General features: G+C 41.7%; 2 protein-coding genes across 6 annotated transcripts in view; one reads left to right on the forward strand and one right to left on the reverse strand.

Annotated features, from left to right (window-relative positions):
- LOC126427003 (exosome component 10) overlaps nucleotides 1–23,116 on the reverse strand; it is a 187,298-nt gene extending 164,182 nt beyond the window's left edge. For both annotated transcript variants that reach the window (XM_050089155.1, XM_050089154.1), the window contains exons 1-2: nucleotides 22,908–23,116; nucleotides 1,599–1,732 (exon numbers count right to left, since the gene is read on the reverse strand). In XM_050089155.1, coding sequence (XP_049945112.1) covers nucleotides 1,599–1,732; nucleotides 22,908–23,051 — 278 coding nt within the window. In that variant the 5' untranslated portion in view covers nucleotides 23,052–23,116. The remainder of the gene's footprint in view (nucleotides 1–1,598; nucleotides 1,733–22,907) is intronic.
- Nucleotides 23,117–23,195: 79 nt separating this feature from the next.
- Nucleotides 23,196–23,314, forward strand: part of LOC126427392 (transmembrane protein 98-like) — a 76,304-nt gene continuing 76,185 nt past the window's right edge. For 2 of the 4 annotated variants that reach the window (XM_050089744.1, XM_050089746.1), the window contains exon 1: nucleotides 23,219–23,290. The gene's annotated coding sequence lies outside the window, so the exon portion shown is untranslated. Of the gene's footprint in view, nucleotides 23,291–23,314 lie in introns of all 4 variants that reach the window. The other 2 variants (XM_050089743.1, XM_050089745.1) reach the window with 2 other exon arrangements.

Genomic DNA, 23,314 nt, shown 5'->3' on the forward strand with positions numbered 1-23,314 from the left:
CTCTTCAGTCTGGGATCCACACCAGAAAGGAATGATAGCAGAAATAGAGAAGACCCAAAGAAGAGCAGCTCACTTCGTTGCAGTTCGAGCTCAAACGGAGGCTTACCAGCAACCATTCTTCCTGGAAACCACTCACGACTGGAACAGGAAAAAAGGGGAGCAGAAGGGGGCGGTGTGGGAGAGCGGCAGCAATACTGTAAGTACCCCCTGCCACACACCATGTCATGGTTTGCAAAGTATAGATATAGATGTACTTCAATGTTATTTACGTAAAAAAATTACTTTTGCATAATCCTTTAAGCAATGCTTCAAAAATTCCAGGAACTATTAGAGAGACAGCTCACTTTGACATATAGAACAAACATGCAGTCTTTGAAAGGAATTTTCTGCTGTCAATTACCATAGAGTGTTTTCTTCACAGGAATTGCCCTTTTTTTGCCCCCTCCCCCTGTTTTTAATTTGTGCACCTCTCTCTCAAACACAGGACTCTATTATACTCCTCATAATTTCAAAAATCAAACTGTGACAGCCTAGAGAAGTTACAAAAACCAGTCTCATCTTCCAAATTCAGTTCACAAAGCACATGATTGTACCCACCACCACGGCATGTTTTCATCTTACACGAGTGTCTTTGCACGCTTATATTTTCGAGTAATAATAATGCAGAAGTATGTCACCAATCTATCCTCTTCGATGAACATGGTGAAGTAAACAATGGGAAACAAATCATTGAAAATAACCAATTTTTGAAAACATAATCATACAGGTAAAAAAAATTTACTGGCCAAGTGGCAGCAGGAGAAAACACACGTAAACGTTAAGTAAATATGCAAGCTTTCAGAGTCAAAGGCTCCTTCTTCTTGCAGAAGGGTTAAAAGAGCAAGGAAGAGGGATGAAGGAAAGGAAGAAAGATGGAAGACTGGGTTTAACATCCTGCCAACGACGAGGTCATTAGGGATGGAGCACAAGCTTGGATTGAATCAACAAAGGGGAAAGGAATCAGCTGTGCTCTTGTGAAGGAACAATCCCGGCATTTGCCTTGAGTGATTAAGGGAAATCATGGAAAACCTAAATCTGGATGGCTGGACAAGGGTTTGGATCACCATCTTCCCGAATGCGAGTCCAGTGTGCTAACCACTGCATCACCTCACTCGGTAGGGGTGGACCTCGCTCAGTCCTTTTCCTTCATACCTCTTTCTCTCCCTTCAACCCTTCTGCCAGAAGAAGCAACCACTGGCTCAAAAAGCTTGCACAATTCCTTAACTTTTGTGTGTGTTTTCTCCTGCCACCGCATGGTAAGTAAACAATGTGCAATATTTGCTACCAGCTTCAGTGTAACAGGTCATGCAAATAAATGTAAAGAAATGTTTGTTGCTAGTGTGCAAAGGAACAGAAACAACACAGTTGCAACCATGTTGCGGACTTTGTCAGAAACAGGGTTGCGAACAGAAACATGATTTTAAACATTGTGTAAATGGAGTTTCATACATCTCCACAGTATAACACACACACACACACACACACACACACACACACACACACACACACACACATTCTCTGGACAGCAATTCCCCGAACCCTGAACACAGTGTACTCACATCTGCATCATCTGGTTGGCCTCACCATCCATGAGTCTCTGGAAGGACGGGTAGCTGGTGTAGATGTCCCACTTGTGACCGGACGGTAGGCGGTTCGCCAGCTTTGTCGCCTCCATCGCAGCTCGGAAGCCCGTCTGCCCAAACACAAAACATGGCCAGATGAAAATAGTAACTAGAAATATCCTAGACAGAGATGCATAATCTATATGGAAATTTTTCACTTCTAGTATTGTAGTAATAAAGTGTGCAGTTTACACCAATTCACTTTTGCTATAACCACATATAGCAGACATCAGGGAAGATCAGTTTGGATTCCGTAGAAATATTGGAACACGTGAGGCAAAACTGACCCTATGACTTATCTTAGAAGATAGATTAAGGAAAGGCAAACCTACATTTCTAGCATTTGTAGACTCAGAGAAAGGTTTTGACAATGTTGAATGGCATAATCTCTTTCAAAGTCTGAAGGTGGCAGAGGTAAAATGTAGGGAGCGAAAGGCTATTAACAATTTGTACAGAAACCAGATGGCAGTTATAAGAGTCGAGGGATATGAAAGGCAAGTAGTCATTGGGAAGGGAGTGAGACAGGGTTGTAGCCTCTCCCCGATGTTATTCAATCTGTATATTGAGCAAGCAGTAAAGGAAAAAAAAGAAAAATTCGGAGTAAGTATTAAAATCCATGGAGAAGAAATAAAAACTCTGAGGTTCGCCGATGACAATGTAACTCTGTCATAGACAGCAAAGGACCTGGAAGAAAAGCTGAACGGAATGGACAGTGTCTTGAAAGGAGGAGGTAAGATGAACAACAACAAAAGCAAAACGAGGATAATGGAATGTAGTCGAATTAAATTGGGTGATGCTGAGGGAATTAGATTAGGAAATGAGACGCTTAAAGTAGTAGATGAATTTTGCTATTTGAGAAGCAAAATAACTGATGATGGTCGAAGTAGAGAAGATATAAAATGTAGACTGGCTATGGCAAGGAAAGCGTTTCTGAAGAAGAGAAATTTGTTAACATCGAGTATAGATTTAAGTGTCAGGAAGTTGTTTCTGAAAGTATTTGTATGGAGTGCAGCCATGTATAGAGGTGAAAAATGGATGATAAATAGTTTAGACAAGAAAAGAATAGAAGCTTTTGAAATATGGTGCTATAGAAGAATGCTGAAGATTAGATCACGTAGCTAATGAGGAGGTACTGAACAGAAATGGGTAGAAGAGGAATTTGTGGCACAACTTGACTAGAAGAAGGGATCAGTTGGTAGGACATGTTCTGAGGCATCAAAGCATCATTAATTTAGTATTGGAGGGCAGTGTGGAGGGTAAAAATCGTAGAGGGAGACCAAGGGGTGAATACATTAAGCAGATTCAGAAGGTTGTGCGTTGCAGTTATTGTGTTGTGTTATGTTTTTGTTTTTGTTTTTCTTTAGGGTGCAAAAAACAACTGGGGTCATGCATGCCCAAGTCAAAAGCTACAGAACACCAGCACAGACAGGAGGTAAATGATTATAAGTCAGTCCCAATTGACAACAGAAGACGGCTAATAACAGGAAAGTGTAAAAAGGGGTAAAAAAGACACCATACAGAAATGGAGGTCCAAAATTAAAAATTTAATGGCCTGCGCCATATTGCTTTGGCAGATAAAAAGTAAAACACGATCGATAGCCCGCTCGTCACTCACTAAAACAGCTGATAAATCGAACGGAAATCCCAAGCTGGAACGTAAATGGTTAAAAAAAAGGGCATCAGGGAGTGGCAGACACTTAAAATTTGGTCACAAAACGGTGGGGTAGCGCCACTCAGTGAATGACGATGGCTAGAAAGGCAGTGCTCAATACGCAGCTGAGTTAAAATGATCTCCTGGGGGGAGAGCCGAGAGGAGGACATCCAAGGCTTAATAAGTCAAAGCTTATTCCTGTGAAGGGAGGACCATTGGCGATGCCAATGGGACACCACCTCCTGACACGACGGCAACACAGGAATCAACGGAGGGAATATAGGTACTCGCAGGCTGAAGTACGAGAGGACTGCAGCTTTGGCAGCAGCCTCATTGCCTGGCAGACTGACATGACCGAGAACCCACAGAAAAAGGACACTGGCTCCACCAAGAGTGAGCAAGTGACAGTTTTCCTGGATCCACTACACTAACAGATGGGCAGTGTACAGTGCACGTAGACTTTAAAGGGCACTGAATGAGTCTGACCAGAGGACACAATTGAAAAGGCTGTGTTGCCGGATGGACTACATGGCCTGATACAAGGCAAAGAGCTCAGCGGTAAGTATTGAGGAGTGTGCCGGAAGCCGATATCGAAAGAAACGGATGCCAATGACGAAGGCACACCTGACGCCATGCAAAGGATGTGAAACTGAAGGCGATGGACCAAGGCTGGAGTAGTGTCCTTAGGAAGCGAACGAATGCCAAGGTTGACACGGGCCGCTTCACGAAGCCAACGTGGAGAAGGGTTCACACCCACAGGGAAAGCTGCATGTAGCGTGAAGTTAATCAGTCATAGCCAGTGCTGAAAGCAGACTCCAGGAGGTAACAGAGAAGAAGGACAAGCCCCCATACTGATAATCACAGGAATCATCAAAGAAGGAGGACGTGTGGCCACACATGGCAGACAAACGGCATGCATACCTGCTGAGGAGAAAGTCATGGCGGTAGGACAGTGGTAGTTCAGCAGTTTTGGCATACAGACTGTCAACCGGGCTGGTGTAAAAGGCGCTTGTGACCAAACGGATGCCACGATGATGGATAGTGTTGAGACAGTGTAAAAGGGATGGGCGTGCAGATGCATAAACAAAGCACCCATAGTCGAGTTTGGAATGGACAAGGGATCGGTACAAACGGAGCAGGGTGGTTCGATCGGAACCCCAGGAAGTACCATAGAGGACACACAGGACAGTGAGGGATAACGTACAGTGGGCTGCCAGATATGGGAGGATCAAGAGAGTTTCCTATCGAGCATGAGCTCCAGGAATTTCGTAGTGTCAACGAACGGAGTAGGTTGCAGTAGTTACTTTTATATGTCGTAGTCAGTCCTGTTAAATACAATTGTGTCGTCGTTCCACAGTGCCAGCACACATATTCAAGCATGCACAGGATAGAGTAGCATGGAGAGCCGCGTCAAACCAGTTTCTGGACTGAAGACCACAACCACAACAGCAGCAGCTTTAGGGAGTGTACAAATGTAGTATATATTAATGTGGCAAAAGTCATGGGATACTTCCTAATATCGTGTTGGACCTCCTATTGCCTAGCATAGACACAACAAGTTGTTGGAAGTCCCCAGCAGAAATACTGAGCCTTGCTGCCCCTACAGCCGTCAGTAACAACAAAAGCGTTGCCAGTGTAGATTTTGTGTACGAACTAATCTCTCAAACACGTCCCATAAATGTTTGATGGAATTTATGTTGGGCAATCTGGATGGCCAAATCATTTCCTCAAATTGTCCAGAATGTTCTTCAAGCATTTTTGAGGGAAATCATCTTTACTCTAGTGAATGTTATTAGTTTTTATTACACACTATTGCAATTTCGGCCTTAGGTCATTATCAAGTGCTGCTGAAAAATACAGAATGTTTAAAAAATTATTTTACAGATTCATTACGTATCTCAATGTTACACCTCTTACACAAACCATTTTAACTATGTAGCCATGTTACTTACATATTATGGCTTTAAGCCATGTCAATGTAATGTAAGCTGACACATTTATATGTCGTAGTCAGTCCTGTTAAATACAATTGTGTCGTCGTCCCACAGTGCCAGCACACATATTCAAACATCGTAAAACAACATAATCTGTAAATGCACATGTTCGTTAACCCATCACTAGTCACACATGCATTAGACCACAGCTGCAGACTACTGTTTGCAGGCTACTGGGAAGCAAAGAGTATGCCCTCGTTGCACAATTATGAAGTCTGCTATAAAATCTTACAGGACTTATTCTTAAACCATGGTTTAAGAGTTAGTCAGTAAGCCTGGTGTACCAAGGCAGCAGTGGAAATGTTGCAACTTAAGGAGAATCTATAAGGGGCGTTCAAACAGAAACAAGCCGGAGGCATAATTACATAAACCAGTGCCTGTATGTTAGAAGTACTGACCCTGGCTGTTGTCCCACTGCGACGCAAGGCAGTGAATGCCTGTCTCATAAAATTCCCGGGGCTGCGATGTTAACCAGTTCCGCACGTACAGTTGGACTTCGTCATCCGACGTGAATCGTTTTCCCCTCAGAGTCTTTTTAAGGGGACCAAAAATGGCATAATCACAAGGAGAGAGGTCCGGACTGTATGGAGAGTCGCCGAGAACCTCCCATTTGAATTTATGCAGGAGTGCCGTGACTGTGTTGGCCGTAGGAGGCTTTGCATTGTTGTGGAGCAGAATGACCCCACGGGTGAGATTGCCTCGTCGTTTTGATTTGATCACTCGGCGGAGGGTGGTCAAGGTTTGTGAGTAATGCTGGGCATTCACTATTGTCCCATGGTGCAGGAAGTGAATCAGAATGGGGCCATATTGGTCAAAGAAGAACGTCAGCATAACCTTTCCTGCACTCGTGTGGCTGGCCTTGGCTTTTTATGGTGATGGTGACCACGGATGCTTCCACTGGAGACTTAATCGTCTTGATTCTGGTTCGAAGTGATGACACCGTGACTCATCTTCAGCCACCATTTGTTCCAGGAACGCATTCCCTTCCCGAGCATAGTGCTGCAGATGAGCAAAACAGTGGTCCATCCGACATGCTTCCTGGTGTGGTTGAAAACTGTGGGATATCCACTGGGCACACACTTTGCGCAAGTGCAGTCAGTCCATCATAATGGTGTGAACACTTCTGGCACTCAACCCGACCGTGGCAGCTACGGCTTTCACTGTCACTCGGTCCTGGGTAATGAGTGCATCCATCAGCTGGACAATGTCATCAGTAATGCGGTGAGGTGTTCCAGACCGTGCATCATCGGCTAAAGACACCCGTCCTTCCCTGAAGTGCTTGTGACATGCCTTGACCGTTGCAAGGGACACACAACGTTCACTGTGCACTTGTGACATTCGTCGATGAATGTCCATTCCTCCTACTCCTTCCGCTGTCAGAAAACAAACAACACCTCTTTGCTCTTCTTTTGCAGCCTCCAAGTCACTGTTCGCAATGCGACTGGCAGCATTGGACAATTGATGCTTGCTGCAGCTAGCTCTGTATAGTCACATGACACGCACGCGTGCCGTCTAGCGACGGGCTGTGAACTTCCACGCTCTGGTCAGAACAACACCTCGTTACACACGCCATGTATTACTCTCCTGTCACCAGTCTGCGCATTCCACACTTGGGCTCGTTTCTTTTTGAATGCCCGTTATGGATGAATTCTTAACCCACCCAATCACTGTGAATGAGTGCTGCATGTATAACGGTGGCCCCAAAACAAAGGAGCAAAGCAAGCAGTGAACACTATAGAATCACCTAAAAAAGGCCAAGACCCGACCGTCATTAGTCAAGGTGGTACTCACAAGGGAACCTCCCCATCGCACCCCCCTCAGATTAAGTTATAAGTTGGTACAGTGGATAGGCCTTGAAAAACTGAAAACAGATCAATCGAGAAAACAGGAAGAAGTTGTGTGGAACTATGAAAAAAATTAGCAAAACATACAAACTGAGTAGTCCATGCGCTAGATATGCAACAACAACGACAATGTGAACTCGGGAGCGCCATGGTCCCGTGGTTAGCGTGAGTAACTGCAGAACGAGAGGTCCTTGGTTAAAGTCTGCCCTCGACTGAAAATTTTACTTTCTTTATTTTTGCAAAGTTATGATCTGTCCGTTCGTTCATTGACGTCTCTGTTCACTGTAATAAGTTTAGTGTCTGTGTTTTGCGACTGCAATGCAAAACCGTGCAATTAGTAGACAAAAGGACGTGCCTCTCCAACCGGAACCGAAAACATTTGATCGCAAGGTCATAGGTCAACTGATTCCTCCACAGGAAAACACGTCTGATATATTCTATACGACACTGGTGACGGCATGTGCGTCACATGACAGGAATATGTTGTCGACTCACCTAACTTGTACTCTTGGCGAATGGGTAAAAAGATTCTTCTACCTTGCCCGATTTAGGTTTTCTTGTGGATGTGATAATCACTCCCAAAAAAGTGATGAAAACATAAGAGTTTGTCACATAAACTGAAAATAAAAAATTAAACTTTTCACTCGAGGGAACACTTGAACCTAGGACCTCTTGTTGCGTAGCTACTTTCGCTAACCACGGGACCACGGCGCTCCTCGACTCCCATTGACCTTGATGTTGCCTATCTTCGCATGGACTACTCAGTTTGTATATTTTACTAACTTTTTTCATAGTTCCACGCAACTTCTTCCTGTTTTCTCGATTGATCTGTGTTCAGTTTTTCAAGGCCTATCCACTGCGCCAACTTATAACTAAATCTGAGGGGGGTGCGATGGGGAGGTTCCCTTGTCAGCAATAATTTTTTTTAAGTGGGTGGCAGGGTGGGTGTCTCCCACATTACGGTGCTATCATTTTATGCTTGAAAGAGAGAGACTGTCACAAAGAGTGTACTACTCCTGACCAGGTTACAGGAGCCTGTCAGGACAAAACATCACAGGAAGCTCTGTGAGGGGGGTGCTTCTCATCCGTGACTGTACCCCATTTCAATCTGCACACCACATGGTCACACATACTACTGCTTTGGCCTGTCTAATTCTGCCTCATCCCCCTTATTGTCCTGAAACGAGATTCACTTACTTCTCGTTCCTTCCTCAGACAATGAAACCATTGTGCGGCAGGCATTTCCATAACAACGGTAGAGTGATTTTTGAGGTGGAACAGTTCCCAAACAGCCAAAATGCAAATTTCTGCATCCAAGGCCTCCGTCAAAGCCTCTGTCAAGTCCTCCACCATTGCAGAAAATGTATCACACTGAAGACTGAACACATAGGGAAGAATCAAAATTGTGTATTGCAAGAAGTTTATGCCTCTCCTAAAACGTTCTCAAGCCATTCCTGAAGAATATAATCAAGAGCTATCTAAGAGTAACTTTTCACCTATGACTGCTTGCACCACCCAGGAAGAAGATGGCAGCACAAGTCCTTGAGATTCCAGATTTTCATGTGTACCAGTATCAGCTATTGACATTCATATACATCACTTATTGACAGTTAAGTTAACAGAGATTTAAAGTATTCTACATCATTCTATGGTATGAAAATGTGTGCTCAGTTAGAGAAAACTGCAGTAAGCACTTTACCGTTTGACGGACAGAACTTGAATGAGTGTCAAAATACAGGAACAGCACAAATGTGGAAAATGCCAGAGTGGCCATCATGCCCAACAGGAAGGGCATAGTGGCCAGATAGCTCAAAAGGTCTAAACAAATTGAGAAAATCCAGTTTTAACTCTGAGGAAGTGTACTGGGGGAAAAAGAACTCATTTACAGTACAATTTACATACAGAGAATTAAAAAATTATTACATAATACAGATACTATTTACTTTTTTATGAAAAATTCATTATTACTACCAAGAAAAAGTAAAAAAATTTAGGCACAGCTTTCACACAGTCATTTTCAACTTTGTCAACAGCAACATATTTGTGGGTTCACACTTCATATCCTGGGCACCTGACCTCAACTGCAATGTTGGAAATCTTTTCCAGAAAACAGCAACTGTATAACAATAATAATAATAATAATAATATTATAATATAATAATAAAATGATATAATTAAAATGGAAAAAATTGAAGGATAGTACAACTGAATTATTAGTAAATCTTCTGCGTGTACGAAATTGTGCTATTCTTCATCACTTACCTTGCATCGCCTCTCTCTTTTTTCTCTCTCTGTGTGTGTGTGTGTGTGTGTGTGTGTGTGTGTGTGTGTGTGTGTGTGTGCGTGTGTGTGCATCACTATACATTTTCGCCTTCTAAAAGCTCTTATATTTCTGTTAATCTGACGAAATAGGACTGTGGACTTCCTCTCATACATTTCAATTGTAGACACAGGCAGCTGACTCCAAGAACACCACTGCCTTTCAATATGAAGGGAATTCTCCCAACTTAGCACCACTTCACTTCAATAAAAATACTTAGTCTTCTCTTATTCAGAATCACTTATAACACAAAACACTCGTAGCAGTCATACTTCAAGCAATAGAGAGAAACAAAAACCACGTACAAAGAAAAGTGAATGATGATATTCGTTCATTAGTCTGCTCGCTACTGCGCATTCATAATTAATGTCTTTGCCGACACTTACGGTTGGTCTTTGTTTCTGTCATTATTGCTGTTTCATAAATTTTAACTTTACCATATCCACGGGGGTCTTTCACCATGTACCTACACACAACCCACTCCTTTGTAGCAATTTTGATCTTCTTATTAAAGTTATATGAAACATTATTCCTCTCAGACAGTTGAAATGATCTGCACCGCAAATCCTTAACTCCCACACACAAAAATATTCTGTGCAACAACAGGACATGGTCATAAATTTATTTTTCTTGTTTTTTAGGTGAAAATGACTGAAACCCTCTAAAGACCTTCTCATTGTCAGTATTTAATATTTGTTCACATAAACGACAGAAAAAATGTAACAATTCAGGGTATGTATATTAGTCACTGGCTGAGGATTGTGCCTGCCTAGACACTATTCCACAAAAATAGTTGTTAGTTGGTGACGATGTCCAATGAAGCAATCATTGGCAGGAGAATGTGTTGCTGTCACCACTCTTTCATAACAATTATTTTACAACAACCTAACTTGTGACGTAAATTTGTAATAAATACATGGAGTGTGAAGTTACCTTAGATAAAAGGTCTCAAAAGGAAACAAAACATGACTGCAAGACGAGAAATATCTTGGCTCCTTCAAATGACTGACTGAGGGGGTTTTGAGTGGGCCTTTATGCAATTTCATTAGAATTTCAACACTGTACATACTAGCAAATTCAAATGGCTGCTATGACATTATGCCTCCCTTTCCCCTACATGTTCATCAATGAAAAACATGAGAGGACATTCGATTTCTTGTTCAGTTATTTGAGGTAGAAACACATTTGCCATGTACTCATAGAAAATGGGACCACACATTCAACAACTTTTTCTTATCATCCTATTCTCCGTGTTCTTGAGGGAGAGAATTCCTGGTGTAATAACTAACAGCATACTAAGAACATTGGGGAATCGATAATCTGAAAGTTGTTGGATGCATTGTCCCAGATTCTATGAGTACCTGGAAGACGTGTTTCTGCCTCAGATAACTGAACACGAGCTGCATTGGTCTATCATGTTTTTCATTGATGGACACGTAGGGGATGGTGGGGATAATGGTTAGTGCAGTCATGATTGTGATTTAAATTTGTAACTCCACACATTGCTGCAATTGTACAGAGCCAGTGACTCCCCTTCTGGCAAAAGGGTTGCAGGGGAAGAAAGAGGAGTGAAGGAAAAGGAATGGTGAGGTCTAGGAAATAGAATGAGGTTGGAAAAGTCACCCACAATGCCAAGTCAGGGGAGACTTACTGGACAGGATGTGATGGAAAGGCTGATCTCTTGGGGACTAGACAGGATGAGATCTGAAAACATGAGAGCTCAAAGGTGAAAAATACAGTAATACACAAGACAGAGATTACTACCGAAACATCGTGCACGAGTTAATAAGAGCGGATACCTAAGTGCACTGAGTGTGGTGTAGAATGGAGGAGGGAAAAATAGACAGGTCAGAAAATACAAGATACAGGAAACTAAACTAGCGTCAAGAATGGAGTAGTTGTTGTTGTTGTGGTCTTCACTCCTGAGACTGGTTTGATGCAGCTCTCCATGCTACTCTATCCTGTGCAAGCTTCTTCATCTCCCAGTACCTACTGCAGCCTACATCCTTCTGAATCTGCTTAGTGTATTCATCTCCTGGTCTCCCTCTACGATTTTTACCCTCCACGCTGCCCTCCAATACTAAATTGGTGACCCCTCGATGTCTCAGAACATGTCCTACCAACCGATCCCTTCTTCTGGTCAAGTTGTGCCACAAACTTCTTTTCTCCCCAATTCTATTCAATACCTCCTCATTAGTTATGTGATCTACCCATCTAATCTTCAGCATTCTTCTGTAGCACCACATTTCGGAAGCTTCTATTCTCTTCTTGTCTAAACTATTTATCGTCCATGTTTCACTTCCATACATGGCTACACTCCATACAAATACTTTCAGAAATGACTTCCTGACATTTAAATCTATACTCGATGTTAACAAATTTTTCTTCTTCAGAAACGCTTTCCTTCCCATTGCCAGGCTACATTTTATATCCTCTCTACTTCGACCATCATCAGTTATTTTGCTCCCCAAATAGCAAAACTCCTTTACTACTTTAAGTGTCTCATTTCCTAATCTAATCCCCTCAGCATCACCCGACTTAATTCGATTACATTCCATTATCTTCGTTTTGCTTTTGTTGATGATCATCTTATACCCTCTTTTCAAGACACTGTCCATTCCGTTCAACTGCTCTTCCAAGTCCTTTGCTGTCTCTGAAAGAATTACAATGTCATCGGCAAACCTCAAAGTTTTTATTTCTTCTCCATGGATTTTAATACCTACTCCGAACTTTTCTTTTGTTTCCTTTATTGCTTGCTCAATATACAGATTGAATAACATCGGGGATAGGCTACAACCCTGTCTCACTCCCTTCCCAATGACTGCTTGCCTTTCATAACCCTCGACTCTTATAACTGCCACCTGCTTTCTGTACAAATTGTAAATAGCCTTTCGCTCCCTGTATTTTACCCCTGCCACCTTCAGAATTTGAAAGAGAGTATTCCAATCAACGTTGTCAAAAGCTTTCTCTAAGTCTACAAATGCTAGAAACGTAGGTTTGTCTTTCCTTACTCTTTCTTCTAAGATAAGTCGTAAGGTCAGTATTCCCTCACGTGTTCTAACATTTCTACGGAATCCAAACTGATCTTCCCCGAGGTTGGCTTCTATCAGTTTCTCCATTCGTCTGTAAAGAATTCGCGTTAGTATTTTGCAGCCGTGACTTATTAAACTGATAGTTCGGTAATTTTCACATCTGTCAACACTTGCTTTCTTTGGGATTGGAATTATTACATTCTTCTTGAAGTCTGACGGTATTTCGCCTGTCTCGTACATCTTGCTCACCAGATGGTAGAGTTTTGTCAGGACTGGCTCTCCCAAGGCTATCAGTAGTTCTAATGGAATGTTGTCTACTCTGGGGGCCTTGTTTCGACTCGGGTCTTTCAGTGCTCTGTCAAACTCTTCACGCAGTATCATATCTCCCATTTCATCTTCATCTACATCCTCTTCCATTTCCATAATATTGTCCTCAAGTACATCGCCCTTGTATGTTGTTGTTGTTGTTGTTGTGGTCTTCAGTCCTGAGACTGGTTTGATGCAGCTCTCCATGCTACTCTATCCTGTGCAAGCTTCTTCATCTCCCAGTACCTACTGCAACCTACATCCTTCTACAGAGAGGATATAAAATGTAGACTGACAATGGCAAGGAAAGCGTTTCTGAAGAAGAGAAATTTGTTAACATCGAGTATAGATTTAAGTGTCAGGAAGTCATTTCTGAAAGTATTTGTATGGAGTGTAGCCATGTATGGAAGTGAAACATGGACAGTAAATAGTTTGGACAAGAAGAGAATAGAAGCTTTTGAAATGTGGTGCTACAGAAGAATGCTGAAGATTAGACGGGTAGATGACATAACTAATGAGGAAGTATTCAATAGGATTGGGGAGAAGAGAAGTTTGTGGCACAACTTGACCAGAAGAAGGGATCGGTTGGTAGGACATGTTCTGAGGCATCAAGGGATCACCAATTTAGTATTGGAGGGCAGCGTGGAGGGCCCTTGTATAGACCCTCTATATACTACTTCCACCTTTCTGCTTTCCCTTAGTAGTTATTGACAATAAATTATGAGAGCAAAGAAATTAATGTAAATCGAGGCCAGGTGGGTGGCTGCAGAGTTATGAGAAACTTGTGTGTGCTGGAAGAACCAAGACGGCACATGTGGTGAAACAGGCACTGAGATCGTGACAGTCATACTGTAGAGCACACCTTGTAACAGGATATTGTGTGCTGCCGGTATTCACCCTCTGACTATATCAATTCATCCTAAGTGATAACTTGGTGGTAGTCACGACGATCCTAAATGCTGAAAAATGTTTGCATAACAGGTGGTAAATGACATGCGTTGTTTCACAGATGGCTCTCCCTTTGACAATATAAATTTTCCCAGTTATAGGGCTGGTACAGGTGGTGTTTTTCTTTTTTCTTCTTCTTCTTTTCTTTTTCCATCAGTTTACTGACTGGTTTGATGCTAACCTCTTCATCTCAGAGTAGCACTTGCAACCTACGTCCTCAATTATTTGCTTGACGTATTCCAATCTCTGTCTTCCTCTACAGTTTTTGCCCTCTACAGCTCCCTCTAGTACCATGGAAAACATTCCCTCATGTCTCAGCAGATGTCCTATCATCCTGTCCCTTCTCCTTATCGGTGTTTTCCACATATTCCTTTCCTCTCCGATTCTGCGTAGAACCTCCTCATTCCTTACCTTATCAGTCCACCTAATTTTCAACATTCGTCTATAGCACCACATCTCAAATGCTTCGATTCTCTTCTGTTCCGGTTTTCCCACAGTCCATGTTTCACTACCATACAATGCTGTACTCCAGACGTACATCCTCAGAAATTTCTTCCTCAAATTAAGGCCGGTATTTGATATTAGTAGACTTCTCTTGGCCAGAAATGCCTTTTTTGCCATAGCGAGTCTGCTTTTGATGTCCTCCTTGCTCCGTCCGTCATGATTATTTTACCGCCTAGGTAGCAAAATTCCTTAACTTCACTGACTTCGTGACCATCAGTCCTGATGTTAAGTTTCTCGCTGTTCTCATTTCTACTACTTCTCATTACCTTCGTCTTTCTCCGATTTACTCTCTAACCGTACTGTGTACTCATTAGACTGTTCATTCCGTTCAGCAGATCATTTAATTCTTCTTCACTTTCAGTCAGGATAGCAATGTCATCAGCGAATCGTATCGTTGATATCCTTTCACCTTGTATTTTAATTCCACTCCTGAACCTTTCTTTTATTTCCATCATTGCTTCCTCGATGTACAGATTGAAGAGTAGGGGCAAAAGGCTACAGCCTTGTCTTGGGTGAAATTGGCAAGACTTGCAGTGGGGATGATCACTAGGGTAAGAGTCGTAGCACAGGCAGATGAGTGCAAAAGGAGTATAGGGCCTGACAAGGATATTGCGGGGATTGGGAGGGCAACAAAAAGCTATTCTAGGTGTGGTGAACACAATGCTGGATAGAATGGACCTCATTTCAGGACACGATTTTAGGAAAAAACACACACACACACACACACACACACACACACACACACACACACATATCAGAGGAGCAAGCTTATCAGCAGAATCTGTTGTTACAAGTACAGTAACATTTTCTTTCTCAGAATTGCCAGCATTGTATACAAATTCATTCCCCTTATAGCTGACTACTTTTCCCCTTTAGGCAGTGACAAACAAAAGTGCAGTTTCATCTGAGTTAGAAACTCTACTTGTGTCATTTGCTGTTCCCAATTTTCCCCCCAAATGCCATTCTATTTCTACAAACGAGTTACATATTTGTTGCTCAGTGGTCTTTTCGCACATAGTTCCCAAGTTTTGTGCCATTCTGTAACACAGAATTGGATGCCTTTTCATAAGTGATATATAGCTCGTACTGCCTTGTCTTACTTCAGTAAAGTGCTTTTTTCTTTTGATTTTGCTTATTATTTGCTGTTCACTGTCCAGCAATACTTCCTTTGCTACTGGACAGTGCACATTTGCAGTTGACAAAAGCCAGCGTAATAGAATATTTACCCAATCCTCAGTAAGTATAACAGAAGGACCAAAGTTATGCAATAGGGACGTTTGCTGTCTTACTTTATAATGCAATGTCACACTTGCCACACCAAGCTCTTTGGTTGCCGTAGCCATTAGGGTGCCTGCCTGGACAGCTTCCAAAGCTTTTGTCATTTGCTCAGGATTGTAATCTTTCAATGCTCCTGTTATTGACAGTCAGTTGTTCCACTGACTGACACCAGGTCAATGGCTGGAGCCAACATTTGCAAACACGAAATTGCAAGAGAGGAATCCGTAAAGTAAGAAATTTTTATCACTCGTATTCTTTACACTGACGTAAAAATAACAAAAGGTACTAGTAACTGACAGACAACGTTAAAGACTGAAATGCCACAGAAAACAATGAACCAGTCTTGTACACCCATCCTTAACATTAACAGCTGGGATTAATCTTTTTTAACAAGCTGCTTTACCTCCTACAGTATCATGGACCAGTCCAGCATAATACTATTACTAAATTTAATTCGAAAATGTTGCACATTATGCATTGAAGACTAGTTTTACTTTAACATTTGTCTCTACTAACTGTCTTAACAAAAAGCAAATTTCAGAGTACTTGACGGCTCAACACAAAAGTTTTGTCTGAAGTACAGATAGTGTTGAGGATCAGTGGACAAAGTTCAAAACCATCGTACAATATGCATTAGATGAGTATGTGCCAAGCAAGATTGTAAGAGATGGAAAAGAGCCACCGTGGTACAACAACCTAGTTAGAAAACTGCTGCGGAAGCAAAGCGAACTTCACAGCAAACATAAACATAGCGAAAGCCTTGCAGACAAACAAAAATTACGCGAAGCGAAATGTAGCTGAGGAGGGCTATGCAAGAGGCGTTCAGGGAATTCGAAAGTAAAGTTCTGTGTACTGACTTGGCAGAAAATATTAAGAAATTTTGGTCATATGTCAAAGTGGTAGGTGGATCAAAACAAAATGTCCAGACACTCTGTGACCAAAGCGGTACTGATACAGAGGATTACAGGCTAAAGGCCGAAATACTAAATGTCTTTTTCCAAAGCTGTTTCACAGAGGAAGACTGCACTGTAGTTCCTTCTCTAGATTGTCGCACAGATGACAAAATGGTAGATATCGAAATAGACGACACAGGGATAGAGAAACAATTAAAATCACTCAAAAGAGGAAAGGCCACTGGACCTGATGGGATACAAGTTCGATTTTACACAGAGTACGCGAAGGAACTTGCCCCCTTCTTGCAGTGGTGTACCGTAGGTCTCTAGAAGAGCTAGTGTTCCAAAGGATTGGAAAAGGGCACAGGTCATCCCCGTTTTCAAGAAAGGACGTCCAACAAATGCGCAGAACTATAGACCTATATCTCTAACGTCGATCAGTTGTAGAATTTTGGAACACGTATTATGTTCGAGTATAATGACTTTTCTGGAGACTAGAAATCTACTCTGTAGGGATCAGCATGGGTTTCGAAAAAGATAATCGTGTGAAACCCAGCTCGCGCTATTCGTCCACGAGACTCAGAGGGCCACAGACACGGGTTCCCAGGTAGATGCCGTGTTTCTCAACTTCCACAAGGCGTTCGATACAGTTCCCCACAGTCGTTTAATGAACAAAGTAAGAGCGTACAGACTATCAGACCAATTGTGTGATGGGATTGAAGAGTTCCTAGACAACAGAATGCAGGATGTCATTCTCAATGGAGAGAAGTCTTCTGAAGTAAGAGTGATTTCAGGTGTGCCGCAGGGAAGTGTCGTAGGACCGTTGCTATTCACAATACACATAAACGACCTTGTGGATAACATCGGAAGTTCACTGAGGCTTTTTGCGGATGATGCTGTGGTATATCGAGAGGTTGTAACAATGGAAAATTGTACTGAAACGCAGGAGGATCTGCAACGAATTGACGCATGGTGCAGGGAATGGCAATTGAATCTCAATGTAGACAAGTGTAATGTGCTGCGAATACATAGAAAGAAAGATCCTTTATCATTTAGCTACAATATAGCAGGTCAGCAACTGGAAGCAGTTAATTCTGTGAATTATCTGGGAGTAGGTATTAGGAGTGATTTAAAACTCCAGTGGAAGACTCTGCATGAGAGACGCTCAGTAGCTCGGTACGGGCTTTTGTTGAAGTTTCGAGAACATACCTTCACCGAGGAGTCAAGCAGTATATTGCTCCCTCCTACGTATATCCCGTGAAAAGACCATGAGGATAAAATCAGAGAGATTAGAGCCCACACAGAGGCATACCGACAATCTTTCTTTCCACGAACAATACGAGACTGGAATAGAAGGGAGAACCGATAGAGGTACTCAAAGTACCCTCCGCCACACACCATCAGGTGGCTTGCGGAGTATGGATGTAGATGTACTATCAGAACATTAACAATCATGTCACAATTTATTTTTCCTCTGAAACAGCTGAGTACGTCTGCTGCTAATCTACAAGGTTGCCATATAGTAAGGCACAAAATTTTCCAATATCCACACCAAAGACAATGGTTTTACTTTCATTAACATTTAACAAATACTGAGAAGTCTCAAAAACTGGGGCACTGCCAAAGACTAGTGCCTCTACCTTACTGAGCGAAAGTATACAGCATCTGTGGTAAGGTAAATAATGGAAAATGAGCAAGAAATTGGATCCAAGTTACAAAAATCCTGGCCCATGGCACTTAGTAATGAGGCTTTATAGAAACAGTGGCATACATTAAACCTAGCAAACCTGTTTCAAATGAGCAGTGTGTAGTGTAGTGTTACATGCTGTTCAGGCAAATGACATTTCCTACTCCCTATTTATGATAAGGAAAGATGATCATGACAAAAGAGTAAAAGTAATATTAGGTAGTGCTTAAATCATGAAACACATGTTGTGTGCAGTTGTTTTGTTTCACATTTATGCAGAGTTGAACAGAGAGGTGTGCAGTTTGAGAAATTGGCAAGGTGTGACGGCGAGTGAACGTTGTCAGCTGCTATTAGCAGGGCCTTTTTTGTTTGGTGTCACGGCTGGGTGGTGTCTTGACTGTCGAGAAGCAGACACCCTTTCCAAGGATTAAAACAGTAATGATCAATGGAAGCTCTAAAATAAAATGTCACTTACTTCTTCTCATGTCTTTGGGCTGATGTCATATTTGACTAAGTTGTATCTACTCCAAATTATGAAGTTGAAACAAATACAAGACAGTCAATGATGAAATGATGATGCATTCCGCAATTAGAGTAAATATCATTTTTCCCTCCAACAATAACAGTTGCAAAGGAAGCAGGGCCAAGTACAGTTCTATGGAGATAATGCTTTGCAGGTCCTCTGCATAAAGAATATAATTAATAATAATTAATGGTGACTGAGTTATAATACAGTTTAATTAACACACTATAAATCGGGTGACAGATGAAATGTCGGTGTTCTGACTCTGCTACGAACATATAAGAAGAGGGAGGGTCGACCGAAGCGCACCATCCCACCCGTCGGCTTTGACCCATGACGTAAGGCTGTTGTGGTGTGTGACGTCATGACAGTGCGGAATTTAGTTTGTGAGAGTGGCGTGTTTGTAGGTGTCGTTCTGATGTGATCAGTGGTGCTCTCTGGTTGTGTGTTTGTGTGTTGTGTGTTAGGTGATGTTTTTGGCTTAGTTTGCATGTGTGGCATGTATACAGGTGGCGTATTGTTGAGGTTGGCGGTTCTTTCTAGTGGTGTGTTTATGGGTAGCGTGTTACGTGGCGTATGGGGCTCATTTGCGTGGTAGCATTGCACGTGTGTGGTATCTGTACTGACTGTGCTTTCAGCGGAATATTTTTCAGTGAGTTAACGATTTTAGTTTTGTTTATGTCAATGTTATTGTAGTTTTTTCTGTTCATCTTGTGTGAATTTTGGTAAATTGCTTTTTTATGTCTTTGGTAGGTATGGATATGACTGACAAGATCAACAGTTTTTGGTTGTCAGCGATGATGGGGGACAGTATGTTGTCTCTAATAAAATTTCTTCAACTATTCGGATTTTTGGGTGAAGTCGTGAGTGTTCAGTGTGTCGTGAAGAAATGGGGCTTACTAAAGTTCTGGTGTCTCAGACCAGGAACAGCTGTATGTGGAGATGTCGTAAGGATAACCGGTCGAGTTCGATTCCAATTTTGTTGGTTCGTTGTGTTTTTTTGTGGTAGTGATGATTGTGGACGTGATTGTAGTTTTGGGTTTTATGATTTGGTATCAGTAGTTTCTGTTGACCTATATAGGTCAAGGGAAGTGTTTGATTCCAACGTGTGGTTGTGGCTGTGAGTGTTCTGGTATCGGGAATTGCTGTTGAGCTATATAGGTCAAGGGAAGTGTTATTTGTGGGATCGGGAGCTGCTGTTGAGCTATGTAGGTCAAGGGAAGTGTCTGATTCCAGAGGATATTGTGTTTAGTGGAATCTGGGGAGTTTTGTGTTGTCGGCTTTTTTCGTTGTTTTGTGTGGTTTGGTATGGTGGTGTGTGTCTAAATTTGTTTATATTCACCCTGTCCACAATTTCCTGCACTTGTCCCGTTAGTTTCATTAGGTTTCTTGTGGAACATGTGTGTGTTGGTTTTTCAATGTATTTTCATATTTGTGGTCATGTTTACGTCATGAGGTCATAGGCGCCATATTGGAGTCGTAGTGTATGGTCGTTTCCACCATATTTGTGACATCATGGGTCAAAGCACACGGGTGGAATCAGACACTTTTGTATTTCCGAATAGGGACAAGAACACTTCATTTTGGCTCCCAGGGATCAGACATGGAAAATTGGTGAGAAGGAAAAAGGGAAAGATGGCATGAAGATTTTGAGGATCGACAAGTGGAAGATTACATTGTTGCGAAGAATGACAGAAAATCAACAGACTAAGAAGAAATAAGTGGACATATATAGCTGCATTGGCAAAAGATATTTACAAAACAGTGCAAAGAAAGTGAACCGATTTATTCTAGACAAGTAATGAATTTGAAGACAAAACACAATTCTATACTTGTTGCTAATAAATATGTCAACTGAAATAAAATTCACATGATCCAAAAATAAGGTTGACATGTGTATAACATCTATATCTACATCTGTACTTTGCAACAACCATGAGGTTCATGGCAGAGGGTACATCCCATTGTACCAGTTATTACCATTTCTTAGTGGTCCATTCACGTTTGGAGCATGGGAAGAATGACTGTTTGAATGCCTTTGTGTGTGCAGTAATTATTCTAATGTTATCCTCATGATGCCTGTGTGAGTGATACGTAGAGGGTTGTAGCATTTCCTACAGTAATCATTTAAAACTGGCTCTTGAAATTTTTTTAATAGACTGTCTTGGGCCCGTCTCTCTTCACGAGCCTGCCAGTTCAGTTCCTTCAGTATCTCTGTGACACTCTCCCATGAATTAAACAGACCTGTGATCATTTGTACTGTCCTCCTCTGTATACATTCAATACCCCCTGTTAGTCTTATCTGGTATGGGAACAACACGCTTGAGCACTGTTCTACAACTGTTCGCATGAGTGATTTATAAGCAATCTCTTTTGCAGACCAACTGCATTTCCCTCAGTATTCTACCAACAAAACCAAGTCTACCAACTGGACTCGAATTCGGGAGGACGACAGTTCAATCCCGCATCTGGCCATCCCGATGTCCCTAAACTGATCCAGGCTAATGCCGGGATGGTTCCTCTGAAAGGGCACAGCCGACTTCCTTCCCCGTCCTTCCCTAATCCGATGAGATCAATGGCCTTGCTGTTTGGTCACCTCCCCCAAAAACAGTCCAACCCCCCCCCCGCCCCCCAGTCTACCATCTGCTTTACCCATAACTGAACCTATGTGATCATTCCATTTCATATCCCTACAAAGCATTACACCCAGGTATTTGGGCAATTTCAACAGTGACTCATTGATATTACAGTAATAGGATACTACAGTTTTTTTGTATTGTTAAGTGCAAAATTTTACATTTCTGAACATTTAGAGCAAGTTGGCAATCTCTGCACCATGCGGAAATCTTAAGATCTGACTGAATATTTGTGCAGATTCTTCCAGATGGTAATTCATTATAGATAACCTCATCATCAGCAAAAAGCCTGTCAGTACTATTAATATTCTCTACAACATAAACAGCGAGGGTCCCAACACACTTCCCTGCGGCACACCCAAAGTTACTTCTACCTCTGACAGGTTATAATAGGTTGAGAGCAGGATGATTTTGGGAGTGGAGGATGTGCTCTAACGGTAACTCCCATTTGTGTGATTAGAAAAGTTGATGGTGGAGGGAAGGATGCAGATGGTCCAGGCCGTGAAGCAGCCACTCAAATCAACCATGTTATGTTCAGCTGCATGTTATGCCACTGGGTGGTCCACTTTGCTCTAGGGAATAGTTCCGCAGTGGCCATTCACTCCGACAGACAGCTGGTTGGCAGTCATGTCAATATAAAAAGACAAGAAATGATTGTAGCACATACGGTACATGACATGGTGTATGGTATATTCGTATGTAGTGCTCTACCTGTGACCATGGAACAAGATCATGACTGAACATATATTTTGCAAGAAAGAATATAAAACTCAAATCAACATTTGCTACCAAGGAATAAAAGTGTACAATAAACTGACTGAGGAGATTAGATTATTGTTATCAGACAATGAAAGATTACATTGAAAATGGGGTATCATTTTGATAAAAGGTGTGACAAAAAAAAAAAAAAAAAACAATAAAACATATGATGGAGGTGTGGATACTGGTTCTGTAACTGCCTCTGTAACGAGAACAAGATAACTTCCTCGATCCTCCTCAGATCGACTTCTAATGCCAGAGAGAATCTGAGCTTATCACATTAATCAGAACAAATTACTATCATACAAAATTGTAGTTGAGCAAATGCTTCATGAGTACTGACTAGAATGTATAATATATGACTCCTAATATTCTCGCAGTAAGAATTGTTTTTCCCAAGATCTGAGTTTAATTGAAACATTCAATAACTGCTGCAGATCATATAGCAAGATTCGTTACGTTGACATTTGTTGTTCATGTTGGACGTTATTAGTACTGATTTATTCTCTATGCTTTTTGATGGATTTATCCATCTGCAATGCTGGTTTCCGGCGCATTTTCAGTTTCATTGGGGATGCTTCCGCATCAACAATGAATAGGCATACCATAATTACCGGTATTACTATTAAGTAGTACCATATGCACACAGAGAGATCGATCAATAACAACTAGTACGGCAACAAGGGCAAAAATTTGGGTAGATACGTTACAAAAATTACTTTGCCACAAAACTGACATACATCGTTTATTAAATCAATTCTCAGTTAAATGGCATTGTCCACACAATTTTGTCGTTAAAATACAAATAAACTGATCATGTAATTTGGCTGACATGAATAGCAAATTAATTCTTGAAGATACGATTACTAACCTGTAAAAACTCGTCCATCGTTTTAAATCCAGGCAAGATATCCGGCGCGTTTGTATTTGTGGATACCTCATTTTCCATGGAAATTTCTTCAACGCCATTCTCTTTCACGGAGGGAGCAACCACACGTTTCTTCTTGTTTTCCATCACAGCAAAGAACAACACCAAGAACTATCAACAATCCTCAACACGTCTTCCTGCAAATACTGGCCGTCTGCACTCTGCCGTAATGTAACCATGTTTACCAACTACCGAGTTTACCACTGCATAGCCGAGGTTCCAGTCAATCAGCTTACGTTGGCACCACTGTAAAACGAAAGGAAAACGAGAAAAATGTAAGTTCGTAGCAAAACAAAATCTAAACAAAGTTCTTCGAAGGACACACGGTAATTATCATTTCCACTCATATC

The sequence above is a fragment of the Schistocerca serialis genome, chromosome 11 (genome assembly GCF_023864345.2).
Source record: "Schistocerca serialis cubense isolate TAMUIC-IGC-003099 chromosome 11, iqSchSeri2.2, whole genome shotgun sequence".
Taxonomy (NCBI): Eukaryota; Metazoa; Arthropoda; class Insecta; order Orthoptera; family Acrididae; genus Schistocerca; species Schistocerca serialis.